At 49.8% G+C, this 16,102-nt stretch overlaps 1 protein-coding gene across 4 annotated transcripts in view; it reads left to right on the top strand.

The window, feature by feature from the left end:
* Nucleotides 1-7,135, top strand: part of LOC116944668 (rho-related BTB domain-containing protein 1-like) — a 31,765-nt gene extending 24,630 nt beyond the window's left edge. For 3 of the 4 annotated variants that reach the window (XM_076068349.1, XM_076068350.1, XM_076068352.1), the window contains 3 exons: nt 2,188-2,293; nt 3,719-3,879; nt 4,400-4,578. In XM_076068349.1, coding sequence (XP_075924464.1) covers nt 2,188-2,293; nt 3,719-3,879; nt 4,400-4,450 — 318 coding nt within the window. In that variant the 3' untranslated portion in view covers nt 4,451-4,578. Of the gene's footprint in view, nt 1-2,187; nt 2,294-3,718; nt 3,880-4,399 lie in introns of all 4 variants that reach the window. The other variant, XM_032958410.2, reaches the window with a different exon arrangement.
* The last annotated feature ends 8,967 nt before the right edge of the window (nt 7,136-16,102 follow it).

Raw genomic sequence — 16,102 nt, 5'->3', positions numbered from 1 at the left:
GGACCAATCAGTTTCAAGGGCAATGCATATATTATCAGTGTTTTTCGTTTGCATTTTGACCACAAGTATTGTGGTTAATGCAGACAATTCCTTGTAAAAGGTTTCAGTTTGGTGTTTTAACATCTTAACACCTGTTTTGTTGCCAGAAAAAAGGGGAAAACCTATTCTAAACTTTTGTGGGCTTGTAATTACCAACATGCTGTTCCGGCATCGGCGCATCCAGACAACATCAAAGATGCACGCTTCATCCAAGCAAGAACATCTGCTGGACTATATCGTGATGGAACAGCGGATGTAGGGCCATGTCCTTGACACCAGCACTTACCGTGGAGCTGATCTGCCCACTGACCATCAGCTTGTCATCTGTGAGATGCACCTGCCATGCTTCCACTCCGGTAGTGGGTGTACATCCAGGACCCCAATCAAACCCACAGTGGCCTGCTCTCAGAGAGCTGATAAAAGTTTCACCGAAAATATCATCATCGCTTGCAGCTGGGGTTGGCATCGTCCCCCCCTTCTTCTGATGCTGAGGGGAAATGGGTGAGGTTTAGGGAATTCCAAGAGGACCTACATCACTGTTTTATTAACCTGGTCAAGGCCTATTATACCATCAGTAGGCCTGGGCACTGGGTTGTTCTTCGTGCTTCCAGAGTCCCTGACTCTGCTCACAATCATTATGGACCGTCATGATGGTGGGCAGGCCCAAGTAAAACCACGTGGCCAGGAGTCAGAGCAATTCCCTGTTCACCTTGGGGTGCGACAGGGATGCCCTCTGGCTCCCAAATGATTTAACATCTATTTTGACCACGTAGTTTGTGAAGCCTTCGATGGCTGGTACTGGAGCAGTTGTGGAGAGAGTGGAGAGTTTTACATACCTGAGCAGTGTGCTTATGACTGGCTCCAGTTTAACAGCAGCGGTCTCACTCCAAATCAGTCAAGCGTTATCTTTTTATCAGCTGCTTAATGCTGTGTGGAAGCGACTTGGTCTGTTACTCCATGCGAAGCTTCGGGTCTTCTCGACCACGGTCATACCCTCCCTTCTCAATGCTTGCAAAACGTGGACCTGGGATTAACCAGGCTGGATTGTGTGAGGAGCTCACAAATCCTTGACAGATCTGGACAAAGTCCCATTGGTGAGCTCCTCCGGCAGGCAAGGCTGCGTTGGCTTGGGTCATGTAGCCCACCCTGCATGCCCAACCACTGCATGCCTAAACAGTTATTGTTCAACATGGGACCTTCCTTGCCAGTATCAAAATATAAGAATAGGTTTTACCCTTTCTGGCAATAAAACAGGCGCTAAGATGTTAAAACACCAAACAGAAACATTTTGCAAGGAATCCTGTGTGCATTAACCACACATACTTGTGATGAAGATGCAAACAAAAACATGCTCTGATAATATATGCATTGTCTTTGAAACTGATTGGTCCACACCAGAGACAGTTTTCTTTAGAGCCTAGTCTCAAAGGATTAGACCAGAGAATGCCAAAAGGCGAACAGCACAAAGACAATGCACTATCAAGACATTTATAGCTCAGGTTGAGCAGCTACAATATGGGACTTTTCTTGCCAGTATCAAAATATACAAAGAGCGGAGCGCCGGGTGGCTAAAACACAGCGGTGCATCGGCCAGCCATCTCCGTCAGTAAACCCATAGCACCTTGGTCTGTCCCGTGACCTCCTGCCAACAGGCAGTCAACACTTCACGTGGCCTTAACGTGCACATATCCTTGCACAAGTGCCATCGTTACGTCACCGCCACTTAGTGGCGAATAGCGGTTGTTGTTTTTGTTGTGTATCCGCCTGTCTTTGTATGTATCTGGATATATATATTTGTGTGTATCTATATGTGTCTGGATGGGTCTTTGTATGTATCTGTGTATATCTGTGTGTGTGTGCGTGTATGTATCTGCATGCATCTGTACATGTCTGTGTGTATCTGTGTGCGTGTGTATATGTGTGTGTATCTGCATGTGTCTATCTATGTGTGTATGTATGTATCCATGTCTGTGTGCATCCACGTGTATCTGTGTGTCTATATATGAATCTGCATATATATGTGTGTAACTGGATGTATCTGTGTGTGTGTATGCATCCGCGTGTATCTGTACATGTCTGTGTGTATCTGTATGTATCCGCGTGTATCTATACATGTCTGTGTGTGTCCGCGTATCTCTGTGTGTGCAGCTTCACAATGCTGAGCGGTTGGCTGGGTGGTTGCGTCACCACGTTTGCACCAACTTCAACACCGTGTGCCGCGAGTATCCTGTCAAGATGATGAAAATGTCTGCCGGTGAGCCGATCCGATAGTGTCAGTGCGTGTGTGAGTACATGTTTGTGTCGAGCGGTAGTGTAGCGGTTAACTCGCTGCGCTACGAACCTAGTGACCTGAGTTCGATTCCCACTCACGGGTGACACCAGTGACAATTATCTGAACCAGTCCTGAGCCTCCCCTAGGTATACCCAGCATAAAATGAGTACTTGGTGCAGTGTGTAAACATCAGCACTGGGGAGACAAAGGCGGTAGGGAGTGGTGCTGGCTTCCCACCACCCGAGTGCCATTGTGGCCTTCACAGGTGCCGCTCGCTTCCAGCACTTTCCCCAACAGTCTGTTAAGGCTATATGGGGGATCTTTGTGTGTGAGTGTGAGAGAGGCAAGGAATGGTGGTGGTGGTTGCTTATGCCCCCACTGCAGATGAACATCAATTGAGGATGCAGACAAGGCCAATGAGTCAAACACCTTCTATAATCTCCTATCCCAGGTGCTAGCTAAAGTGGCCCCTCGGGATAGAGTCATCCTATTGGGTAACTTTAATGCCCGAGTGGGTCATGACGCAGACACCAGGGCCGGAGTGATTGGAAGACATGGGCCAGATCAGCTCAATAATAATGGTAGGAGGCTGCTCGACTTCTGTGCTGCTCAGGGGCTTTGAATTACCAACATGCTCTTCTGGCATCCACACATCATGGATGCATGCTGTACTATCTCCATCTGTGGAGATAGTACAACAGACAATCCATAGTCTAAGACCAGGACAAGCACCGGGCAGAGATGATCTCCCAAGCAAAATTCTGAGGGGAAGGTGGCATATATGCGCAGACTGCCCTACATGACATCATCACCACTGTCTGGACCACAGGATGGGTTCCAAAGGATTGGAAGGATGCCCTGGTGGTCCCCCTCTTTCAGAAGGGGGACCGCACAGACTGTAACAACTACAGGGGCATCTCCCTCCTCAGTGTACCGGGAAAGGTTCTGGCAAGGATTATTCAACATCACCTTGCCAGGCACGCTGATGAGAGGCTTGTGGTACCCCAATGTGGTTTCAGACCAGGGCGGTCCTGCATGGATGACATTCTCTGTCCGTCTGCTGCAGCAGAGGCGTAGCAAATTCAAAGAGGGCCTACATTATTGCTTTATTGACCTGGTCATGGCCTATGATACCATCAGTAGGCCTGGGCTCTGGGTTGTTCTCCATGTTTTCAGAGTCCCTGACTCTGCTCACAATCATTATGGCCAGGAGTCGGAGCAATTCCCTGTTCACCTTGGGGTGCGACAGGGATGTCCTCTGGCTCCCACATTTCACATCTAATTCGACCATGTAATTCGTGAAGCCTTCGATGCTGTATCGGAGAAATTTCCATCTGGTACAGGATGGCTGCCTATTGGTCAACCATGTTATGTATGCTGATGATCTGGTGATTGCTGCTTACTCAGAGGAGGAGTTGGAGGCGCTGCTGCTGAACCTGGAGTGTGCCACTCAGCTCCCCATTGGTGATGGAGCAGTTGTGGAGAAAGTGGAGAGTTTCCCATACCTGGGCAGTGTGCTTATGGCCAGCTCCGGTTTGACAGCAGAGGTCTCACTCCGAATCAGTCAGGTGACATTATTTTTTCATCGGCTACGTAATGCTGTGTGGAAGCTACCTGGTCTGTCGCGCCGTACGAAGCTTCGGATCTTCTCGGCCACAGTCATGCCCTGCCGTCTCTATGCTTGTGAAATGTGGACCATCTGCGCCGGTTAGAAACATTCAGGCTGGCCTGCCTACAATCCATCCTAGGTTTAACCAGGCTGGATTGTGTAAGGAGCTCACAAATCCCTGAAAGATCTGGACACATTCCCTTAAGTGAGCTCCTTCACCAGGCAAGGCTGCGTTGGCTAGGTCATATTGCCCACATTTTATTTTAGATTTCACCTTTATTTAACCAGGTAAAAATACCTTGAGGTTAAAAATCTCTTTTACGAGGGAGACCTGGCAACCACCGCATGCGCAAGCAGCTTTTGTTTGGCCAGATAGAGGGGACTAAATGGGCACGACATGGGCTGCAGATGAGATGCACTGATGCGGTATAGGAGGATGTGGGGCTGAGTTGACTTGGCAAAAACTGTTTGTCTCGCAGAGAATATGGCGGTGTTCGAAGCGGGCCGCTGGCCACCCGTGTGGTACCTGAAGGAGGAGGACTTCTTCGTGCGCGCGGCTCGCGAGCGCGAAAGCCAGGAGCACACTGCGCCCAAGACTCGCCCCGCCTACCGCTTCTGCTTCTGGACCCTGGGGGCCCGCGGGTCGCACCACGCCAGCCAGGACTCCCTGCTGCAGTGAGCAGAGATGGGGTGCAGTGAGCAGAGATGGGGTGGAGAGGGGCGAAGACAGGGGAGAACGAGGAAAAGGGGGAGAGGGGTAAGCCTCGCCCTCTGTTGCTGGTCTAGCGGGCAAGCGCATTCACCGCTCGTTGCAGAGGCTCGCGGTTGGAGTCCCAGAGGCTGCCCCGGTTAATACTGCACCATCTGCTTCACAGTGGATGTTAAAGACCCCCTGATGGCATTTAAAGAAGAGTAGTCATAATAGTCGGCCAGTGTATGCCGGCGCGACAGTCCAAATTAGAAAAATTACAAATGACTACCTTTGTAAACATACGGCAACTGTCACCCTCGACCGCAACAACTTTGTGGGATGCCTCCACTGCAATGAGCTCGAGATCACCTCTCCACAGGGTGCTAGGCCTACTCTTTTGCACTGGCCAGACATCTTGGAATATGCGGGAGTTACCCACGTTTTACCCCACCACTCGCGACCTGTTGGCCAACTGTGTGGTTGAGCTCATTTATGCTGCTGGGTGGACAGAGGCGGCATGGGGATGAGAGGGGTGTGAGGTGGAATTGAAGAAACTTGCTTCAACTGCAGTGCCAGGAGATGGAATGGAAAACTGGCCCTCTGGATCACAACTTAAGTGTGACGACCATGACACCAGAGCAGCGTCCATACTCGACTGGTTATCGATTCGTTGAAGTATTGCTTTGCGTATCTATGAGCCCTTTTTGCCAGTATCAAAAAATGATGAAAAATAAGAAGAGATTTTACCCTTTCTGGCAATAAAACAGCAGTTGTGTTAAGATGTTCAAACATCAAATAGACACCTTTTTCAAGGCGTCAAGTCTTCATTAACCACACATGTGGAGAAACATGCAAACAAACATGCTATAATCATATATGCATTGTCCTTGAAACTGATTGGTCTACACCAGAGACAGCAGCCTTCTTTTATGGCCTTGTCTCACCAATGTGTTAGACCATAGAACGCCAAAAGGCGAACAGTACAAAGACAATGCAAGTATCAGAACACTTATAGCTCGGGTCGAGCAGTTCTATCTATGGGATCTTTTTCCCACTATCAAAATTTATTTTTAAAAAGAGCTTTTACCCTTTCTGGCAATAACGTTATTACGCATTCAATGTAAAAGTGATGCATAATTCCCATCTTAACACTTTAACGAGTCAGCATGCTGCTGAACTGGAAGCACTGATATTGAGTCCAAGAAGTAATACATCCGCCATGGTGACTTGGCTCACGCGAAGGGTTAAAATAACTTAGGGGCACGCTAAATGCCCTACGTTCTTTAACTTTACCGCACTTTTTAAATGTCTAGTGACAGGATCGCGCGGTGTTTTAAATGTGTAATATATAGGAAAATATAGAGATTTCCCGAGAGTGGTGGTGATTATGAAAAGGGCGATGGTGTGAATTATTAATGACAAACCGACGCAACAACATTTCTAAAACCGTCAACATTTCTCGATCATCCACATTTCTGTATCCTCGTATTTATCCGTAGCGATATATACATACGTGTTGTGTATGTATACTAACTGATACATATTTGTATGCTAAATGAGATATATAAATACTTGAGTTGTTGTTTTGTTTGTTTTAGCAGCCTCTGACCAAATCACACGGAACGAGCCGGGTCTCATGATCTAGGAAGCAAAGCATGGTTGACTATAGGTAGCACTTGTATTTGGACAGCATACCATGCATATCAAGTTGTCATAGGCGGCTGCCGCGCAGGGCTAACAGCAACAGCAGCAGAGGGTGGTGCAGCAACATTCAACATCCCCCTTGTGGTACTCTATTACCGAACTACTAACTAAACTTATTTTTATTTTACCAGGTAAGGCCCACTGAGCTCTTTAGCTCTTTTTCAGAAGCGACCTGGCCACAAATGATAGCTCAACGAAGTGGCTTATCACGTGAAAATGTATAGCAAGCCAAATACTCTAAAACACATGTTTGTAAATGTGGAGGTTGAAACCAGAGGATCCGGAGTAAAATCCACGCGACCACAGGGAGAACAAGCAAACTCCAAATATACAGGTGGCAGGGTCGGGATCGGACCCATGTCTTCTCGCATACCAGGCGAGGTAGTTAACATCTCGGCACTCCAGCACCCTAATCTCACACGCCTCTTCCCTGGCTTCACCAACCCGCTCTGACCAGCGTGGTGAAGTATGGTGAAATAACCACCATGACCCACACAGCCGTGGGAAGGTCCTCACCCAACAGTGGATTGACCTAGGGCTCTGCATGACCAAGAGTAGTTGTGTGTTATAATTCCTCACAATAAGGTTTTCCTTATTAAGCCGAGATTGCAATGAGTGTTGTAGCCACTCGCAGATGAAGAAACATTGAACTCTGAAATATTGTTTTAGTTGTTTGAATACACTTCACACACTGGTCAGTGCAGGATTTTGAAGGAGGAGCCTCGGAAAACTGACACGGCATAGGGGAAGCCTTCATCTGGCAGCGGATTGACCAAGGGCTATGAATAAAGAAACTGTGTTGGTGAAAACAGTTGAAAAATGTGTGCACGTGTTGGTAAAACAGTCGTATGCACACACTCGTTCCAATACACACATATCTGCACCCTAAAGGTGTTTTTATGCAACCTTTAGTTGACAATCGCACACAGCTCAACACCATGACGGTTCACATTCACTAAATAACCCAAGATGTCATCGTGGACAAAGCCGTTGATGCCACCGCCACATCTCATCACTAACGCTGCCACAGCAGCTATTGCTGCTGCAGCTCAGGAGACACACAGCAACCTCCAAGGTCTGCCCTAACAGCCTCCTCCTCCCACCATCTGCTCTTAGACTCACAGACTCGCACAGACCCACACCGACCCATAGAATATTTCGTGAGAAGAGCCTAGCCTACTCCTGCCTCAGTCCCCAGATACTCAAACGCCCTGCCGCATACCTCGCACCTTGACAAAGGAGTTTACATATCAAACAGGAGAATTTAGGGGCTGCGCTACCAAACTATCACACAGTAAACCGATGTGAAAAAAAATAGCATTGAAATAGCTGAGGGATTAGCTTGTGACTGGTCACAGAAATAGCTATGTTAAAGTCAAAGTTTACACATCCACAGAGGCACCTAGTACATGGACGCCAAAGGGGCTGCGCTACCCAACTATCATACAGTAAACCGATGTGAAAAAACTAAGTCTAAATTACATCAATATAATAAATGTACTCAATATATTCTTCAATAAGCTGAGCTATTAACAGCAACTGGGTATACACTTCGATGGTGTGAAAAGGGAATTTTAAGAGCTGCGAAAGTTTGGGGTACCACTACTTGAAAAAAATATACTGTACCATTGAAAATTAGTTTAATGTTTGGTTCGATTTAGAACATCTTTCCAATGGTTGCTTAATTTGAAACCATCTTCTAGGTTGAAATTGTGTCTGTGTTTGTAAATCTGAATTGCCTCGTGAACAAATCTCTGATAAAAACCCGTGGGTTTGCAAAGAACCTTTGTATCGGAGAAAATTATATCGTGATCACTCGGGTGCTACTTGGTGTGGCCAAGCCAGGAGGGCTTCTGCTTGGCCACGATGACTGGAGGCTTCTTCCTTCAGAGTCTTCATGCAACGGCTTCATCCTAGGCACCAACAACCCAGCTCTGCGCGCTGAGCCTGCTTATAAGCCTCTCCAGCGTGGCTGACCACGCCCCCCTTCTCGAAACCACGAGAAGGCTCCACTCCCTGACCACGTGACCCCCAGGGTCCCCCAGGGCCCCTAGCCCCCTCCTGGATCCGGTCACGTGTCCAGCTGGGGTCACTCAGAGTGCCACGGCCTGACACAACCCCCATGGCACCCATATACAGCCTCCATACCGAACAGGCAGTGACGTCATGTGTACAGACCCAATATCGCAGTGACGTCATGTGTATACAGACCCGATACAGTAGTGACATCATATGTCACTACACTTACATGGAGCATTGCCGCTGGTGCTTCTGCGACCCGTTGTCTGTCCATCCATACTCATTAATGTATTACTCACCCTTGTTAATTTGGAATGACGCCCGACTGGCGAATACACACCCTGCGAGTGTGTATTCGGTATGGGGGTTCAGAGGAGGTCGTGGCGCTGCGATCCCCTGATCTCATGATCTGCCCTTCTCGCTTAATTTTCCACCCCAGCCCATCCCGATGTCATGAATGACTCATTGCGGCTGGCCCAGTGAACCTTTTTGCGCCCATACAATATTAAGCCAACTCGGGGGCACCACAATGTAACCTGTCCTGCGAGGGTCGGCCAATCTCCTGGCACCGGGAAACCGGGACTTTCCTCCTGTGGACTCTTCGAATTAAAACCCGTTGTGCCAAGCAATCCCCCGCCAGGACACTACGTGTATGCGCTGCGTGTCTGCTAAGTGTGGGGGCCAGGGGGGGATCGCGGCGCTTGCAGAGTTGCTTCGAGGCCGGGGTACCACACAACTCGCCATCACTGTCTTGCAGCTTTGCTAAACCACACAGCTGTTGTATTATTATAAAAGAGTTCCAGCCGGGTGAGTTATGAACTTGGACTCTATGAGGTCCTCTGCACAGCGCGTCACACATCGAAGAATCACTCCGTTCAGGTGCCCCAAAGCCCCCTTCTGTCTGCTCCTTTTCTCCTCCCCATACTTTCCTGAACTTTCCAAGACTCCCTACCAATCCATTCATTTCCCCTGCCACAAACCATGGCCGATGCGAACACCTGATGCACCAATGGAAAACTCCGGTGTATGACTGTGGTCATCCAGAACAGACCTTTGTACATGTGTAGAGGAGTACTGCGGGGACCCAACGAGGAGCAACCGCAGGAAGGGGTCCAAGCAGAAAGGGGAGTGTCAGAGGGGCGAGAGAGGAGGGTAAGTAGAAAGAGTGAGACGTCTGCTCGTGGGGGAGCCAGGTAAAAGGGAGGAGCCCGGGCTAAGGGGATAAAAGGGGAACCTGGATGGAAGGGAGGGGAGAGAGAGAAAGGGGAGAGAGGAGCTAGGTAGCAGGGAGAAAGGCTACTGGGCCGGAGAGACAAAGGAGGCTACGGGTGGAAGAGTACAGGGTAGCCTGGACGAAGGTTGAGGGAGTCGGGAGAGAGGGCTAGAGACAGGGAGTAGTGAGTACTCGCGACGGAACGAAGAGTGCGGATGTTGGCGTGAATAAACGGCAAGCAGCCCTGAATATTCGACCCTGGTCTCCGTCTGAGTCTGCAATCCCACAGTGCATCCTGAAGCCCGACTCTACACATGTGTAGTGGCCTTAATGACTTTGGAGACTGTTCGTAGAGGCGACACGCATTTATTATCAACACTTCGATCACAGTAACGAATCTAATACTTGGAGAGGTAACGGCCTCTCCACCCGTACTCTACAGAGGGAACGGTCTCCGAGCTCAAGCCTACGCTAGCTCCCTGGTTCCCTCTAACCTGGCCCTATCTCCCGAGGCTATCTGACCTAGCCCAGCTTCGGCGTAGGTCACAACCACCAGCCACACGAGTCCGGTCCTTAAAAGGACATCGGGCCTCGCGGCTCTGGGGTCGCATCCTGGCTTGCTTTGCCCGCCTCTCAAAAGGACATCGGGCCAAAGGAGTTCCAGGGTCTAGCTAGTTGATCTTTCTTCACTGGTGCTTCATCTTGCTTGAGTCGAACTCAACTCCAGCACCCCGGGTCCCACCTTTTATACAGTTCCTCACTCAGGGGTGAGGCTCGGGAGGGATCCCAGCATCCCCCACAGCCCCCCAGGGTGGTCCATAGCGGACGTGGTTGTAACCACTGCCCTACAACCGCGTGTCCCCCCTCCCGTCACACCTCTACATCACCCCCCCCCCCACCCCTGTACAGCCCGCAGCCGTCCCGGCTGCAACAACACGCAACAATAAAAAAGATGCTTAACAAGAACCCGAATTCCGTGTGCCAACAAGAATGGAACAACAACAACAAACACAATAAATCACCCTAACCCACCTGTACAAATAGACACTATATACAATATATATGGAAAAAAACCCTATATCCCCCCCCCCCCTCCGGCACCGAAGCCCGCAACGCAACATGACCAACCCGATGCGTATCTCGTGGGAAGGAGAAGAACGCCCAGACAGTGAGCAAGCATCCCTCATGAAAACCGGCGTGATTTAGCACGAGTCCGACTGGCTGGCCCATCATACGGGACAGGGAATGGTTGTCTGGGGTTTGAGGCAGGCATCCCCTGAGGGCACGGTGTGGGCTGCCTGGTTCCATGTCCATTGTCCGGCTCCGGTGGCCGATGTACCTTGTCAGCCGTCAATTCCGGTGTACCTGGAAGTGGAACAGGCAGTGGCATGTGAGGATCAAGCGGCGGTACCACATTCCCCGAGTCGATGGACACATCACATGCTCGGCCCCTAGGACATCCATGGTAGGTATGAGGTGAAGTGAACGGTTTCCCCCACTTAATTCGAACACATTGTGGCCGTGCAACCTGCACAACCTCAACCGGCCCTCTCCATGGCCTCAGTAGTCTAGGGGATGTTGCCAGCGGTACCTGCAGGCAGTGTAGCCGGGCCTTATCGCCAGGCTTCCACTCGTGGGTGTGTGTGGTGTGCACGCATCTGCTCGTTCGCTATTTGGCGAGAGCCCGAATGCTGTGCCGCAGCCTCCCGCGCCTCGGCCAATTTCAGAAGGTTGTATTTGACGTGATCAGCCAAATTGGATTTAGGGTGGGGCACCGAAATTCCCAATTGGGCATCCATTGGTGGAACAGCATCCCTGCCGTACATCAGGAAGAAGGGGGAATTCCCAGTTGCCGCGTGAGGAGCCATCCTATAGGCGGCAAGAACCTCCGGAATTTGGAGGTCCCAATCCACCTGAGACTCACACACCTGATGGCACAACATGGACATGAGTGTCCTGTGGAGCCGCTCCACCATCCCGTCTGTCTGCGGGTGGTACGGGGAGGTACGCACTTTTTTCATACCCAACAGGTCGCACACCTCACGCAGTAAGGAGCTCGAAAAAATGTTTCCCTGATCGGTCAGCAGCCGCTCCAGTGCGCCTTTGCCCAGGACATAGCCCTGGACAAAGGCCTCAACAACGGCCACTGCCGACTGGTTAGCGAGTGGCCAGGCCATGGGCCATCGAGTGAAATATTCGACGCCAACAAGCAGGTACTTATTACCCCTAGGCGTTGCCGGGAATGGCCCCAAAATGTCGAGCGCGACCAGCTCATTGACGCGGGAGACTCGAATGGATTGTAACGGCGGACAGGCCGTTCTGGCCGGTGGCTTCCGCTGGGCGCACTGCACACAGCCCTTGAGAACAATCAACACATCCTTATCTATGCCCGGCCAGAAGAAGTCAAGGCGGAGCATGGCTAAGGTCTTGTGAAACCCCAAACGCAACAGCCACTCGTGAGCGGCCAGAATGACCCTACCCCGCAAGGCGGACGGCACGACGATTCTGTAACGGAGGCCTTTTCCGTCCCAATTCATAAGGAGACCCTCTCGTATTATCCAAGAATTGACCCCTCTCCGACCGTCCGTGGAGCCGCCAGCCTTACGACGTAGCGTGAGCAGGGACGCGTCCCCCATTTGGAACTGGCTCCAGTCAGCGAGGGTCAAATTAAGTAACGAATCTCCACCCGTTGGAGAGAGAAAGCTACCCGGAGCCGGTGCGTCAGCGGCGGCGGCCAAAACAGTGGACGGGACAACACATTTCGGTTTGCAACGTCCCGATCCAAGGAAACATGCGCATTCCCTGCCAATGGGCAGTCGTGACAGGGCATCAGCGTTTGTATGGCAAACACCCTTCTGGTAAGTGGTCGTGAATTGGTAGTCTTGCAGGACTTCCAACCATCGAGACAGTTGTCCTGATGGCTGGTCAACACGGAGTGCGTATTGTAATTCCGCGTGGTCTGTACGGATAGTGAAGTGCCGCCCGTAGAGATATGGCTGATACTGTTAGATAAAAAAACGATAGCCAATAGTTCACGACGGGTAACGCAATACCGCTGTTCTGCCGGTGATAAAACCCTGCTACCGTAGGCAACGACGCGTTCGACTCCTCCAACGACCTGCGAGAGCACTCCGCCAATGCCGGTGTTACTGGCATCCGTGTCGAGCAGAAAGGGTGCAGTGAAATCAGGGTAACACAGGGGCGGAGCAATCACGAGGGCATCCCTGAGGGAGCGGAAGGCGGCCTCCTCCTCAGGACCCCAGCAAAATTGTACGCCCTTTGCCGTCAGAGCATGGAGGGGCTTGGCTATGGTGGCAAAGTGTGCGACGAACCGCCGATAGTATGAGGCAAACCCTATGACGCTACGGACCTCACTGACCGAAGTGGCTGTAGGCCAGGAGCTGACGCACTGAGTTTTAGCGGGATCAGTGGAGATACCTGAACGACTCGCTATGTGCCCCAAATACCGCACAGATTCCTGGAGGAGGTGGCACTTCTGTGGCTTGAACTTTAATTTAGCGGACCGCATTTTCAGGAATACTGCCTGCAGACGTTCGAGGTGTTCCTCGAACGTCCGGCTGAACACAATGACATCGTCCAGGTAAATTAAACAGGTATCCCATTGGAGACCGGCCAAAACCAATTCCATCAAGGGCTGGAATGTCGCGGGAGCTGAGTGGAGTCCCATGGGCAACCGATTAAACTGGAATAGGCCCATGAGTGTTCTAAAAGCGGTCTTTGGTTTTGACTCCTCGTCCAGGAGAAGTTGCCACAATCCCGATAGCAGGTCTAACGTGGAGAAATATTGTGCCCCCGCCAAGGCGTCCAATGATTCGTACATTCTGGGGAGAGGATATGCGTTGGCCATAGAGATCTTATTCAGGCGACGAAAATCTATGCAAAACCTCAGAGACCCATCGTGCTTTTTGACGAGCACGATGGGTCCCCCCATGGACTGATGGAAGGGGAAATGATGTCTGCTGACAGCATGTCATTAACAGCCGATTTGACATGCTCCTTCTCGGCGGGGCTTAGCCGGAAAGGATTTTGCCGAATGGGAGCGGCGTCACCCGTGTCAATATGGTGACGTAGCAAGTCGGTGCAACCGATGTCATATTTGTGGATGCTAAAAACGTCGGAAAATTTAAGCAACAGGGCGCGCAGCGCAGCAAGTTGCGAACCGGATAGGTCACTGGATGCAGAACAAAGTTAATCCAACCACCCCTGATCCCAGCTTAGTTTTGGCTGTGGAACAGGACCGTCATGCACATGCCCAATCACCGGTTCTGCCATTAGTGCCGACGATGCGTGAGCGAGCACGGTCCCCTGTGGGACAACGGCCGTCTGAGGACCCGCATTTAAAACCATGACGAAGGGATCCCCGTCCGCCCGCACTATCGTCTGAGCCACCAACAACTCCAGCCTCTTCACTGCTCTGTTCGACGGACTCAAGAGGACCCCATGGGGTGCCACCCCCATGCCGAGAGGCTTCCGTAGTCGCAGGGGAACCAACATTTGCGACCCAGGCGGTACGTGTACCATCTGGGTCTAGCTATTTGATCTTCTTTCTTCACTGGTGCTTCATCTTTCTTGAGTCGAACTCAACTCCAGCACCCTGGGTCCCACCTTTTATACAGTTCCTCACTCAGGGGTGGGGCTCAGGAGGGATCCCAGCATCCCCCACAGCCCCCCAGGGTGGTCCGTAGCGGACGTGGTTGTAACCATTGCCCTACAACCGCGTGTCCCCCCTCCCATCACACCTCTACACATGTAACGGCACAATGCCCGATCCACAAATACGAAGGAGATGTCACGGCGATACACTCCGCTGCTCCTGATTCCGTTGTCTGGCTTGACCACCTGAATGTGAAATTGTAGTCGCTCCTCTGCGTCTGCATAAGCTTTGTGTAAATAATATTAATTTTCCCTATAACGGTTTCCAAACCGACGACCAATCTGATTGTTGTATATGTTGGTTGTGAAAATTTTGATTAAAATAATAAAAATTAAATGAATTTTGGAGTTTGTGTAATTATCTAAAATTATGTTAATTTATATAATTATGCGCATAAATTGTGCTAATTCGAGAGGTAATCGTATAAATTTGTGTGAGTGGGTGTGATTATGCTAATGCCAGCCATTATGATAATTAGGCCCCGCCTCGCTGACGAGGGTCGGATTATCAATCGGGATCATACGATTAATCGTATGAAGTTATGCCAGTGTGATGCAAGTATGCCAGCGTAAGCTCGGCTTCGTTGTTTAACTTCGTATTATCGATCAGTATAGTACAATTAACATTTACTTATTATGTAATAGTGTGTTTATGTCAGGTCTCCAATTTCGGATCTCAACGCAGAATACAGTTCTTATAAATAAGATTATTATGCATGAGCTCAGGAAGCAACACCCAGACACTTCTGTGTTAAGCAATTTCATTCTAAACGAAACCTTAACTTTATAATATGCGAAATCTCAGGCTTGGAATTATCAACACAGTACCAACACAGTAACCATTAACGATTGCGTTATTTCACTTTGGTAACTGCACATATGATTAATTCCACCGCGTAACGCGAGTTGGTGGGAGGGAGAGTCATTAAAACATACATGCACGCTATTCTAACAAAAACCTTACCACTCTATTATGAATTATTATACTTGAATATGGCCACACAGTACTCCCGGATGCTCATTCATTGATCCATATGCAACCCTCAATGCAATTTTTGTCACGTTGTTAACAGGGTAGCAGAACAATTGATTATTATGCAGAGTAACACGAGCATGTACGGCAATTAGGAACGAAAGGTCCTTAAAATTATTCGACGATATTCATACGAAAAGGCAATAAAACAATTATTATTCCCAAAGGCACAAATATACGTCAATAGATTCATCGGCGAGATTATATAATTAATGAAATGTCTTGGAGTAAGGGCGGGCGACGGTGTGCGTGCTCTCCCACTAGCGATCCTTATCTTGGGCGAAACTTTAATTAATTTGTGGGCAAGATGGCCTGATAAAGAAACTGGTTTAACATGATATTCTCCCCATGAGTGGAGAGCTTCGTGGTGAAGGTTTCAAGGGTATAATTTATATTGATGAATATATTAGTAATTTATGCTATTAGAAGTACAAATTACAAAGAAAAATATTAATGTACTTAAAACTACGTATTCTCATCACTCTGTGAGCCGCGATGCCTTCGCGGCCACTGATTGTTCACGTACTTGATGATTAGGCTTCTTGTTAATGATTCGTGTATGTGTTGAGTGATATGGATTGGGTTGAGTGGGCCAGTGTTCGGAATCAATTCTTTGCGTCAAGCAGACGCCAGGTGATGTGGTGGCAGTGTGGGACAGAATATCTTCTTTCACGGCAGTCGGGTTCGGCCCACAATGGTGGACGAGTTGACACGGTGCGCTGTAGGCGCGATGATCCATCGGCAGATGGCGCTCGCAGTTCGTCCGCTGGCAGCTGACTCGGTGCTCGCCGTTGGCGCGCTCTCTGGCGACGAATGATGGCTCCGTTCGTTGATGGCCGGTTTGGTCA

Source organism: Petromyzon marinus, chromosome 21 (genome assembly GCF_048934315.1).
Source record: "Petromyzon marinus isolate PM22_M1 ecotype Great Lakes invasive population chromosome 21, UKy_Petmar_22M1.pri1.0, whole genome shotgun sequence".
Classification (NCBI taxonomy): domain Eukaryota; kingdom Metazoa; phylum Chordata; class Hyperoartia; order Petromyzontiformes; family Petromyzontidae; genus Petromyzon; species Petromyzon marinus.
The sequence above is the reverse complement of the archived record's forward strand: the minus strand, read 5'-3'. Positions and strand labels throughout refer to the sequence as shown.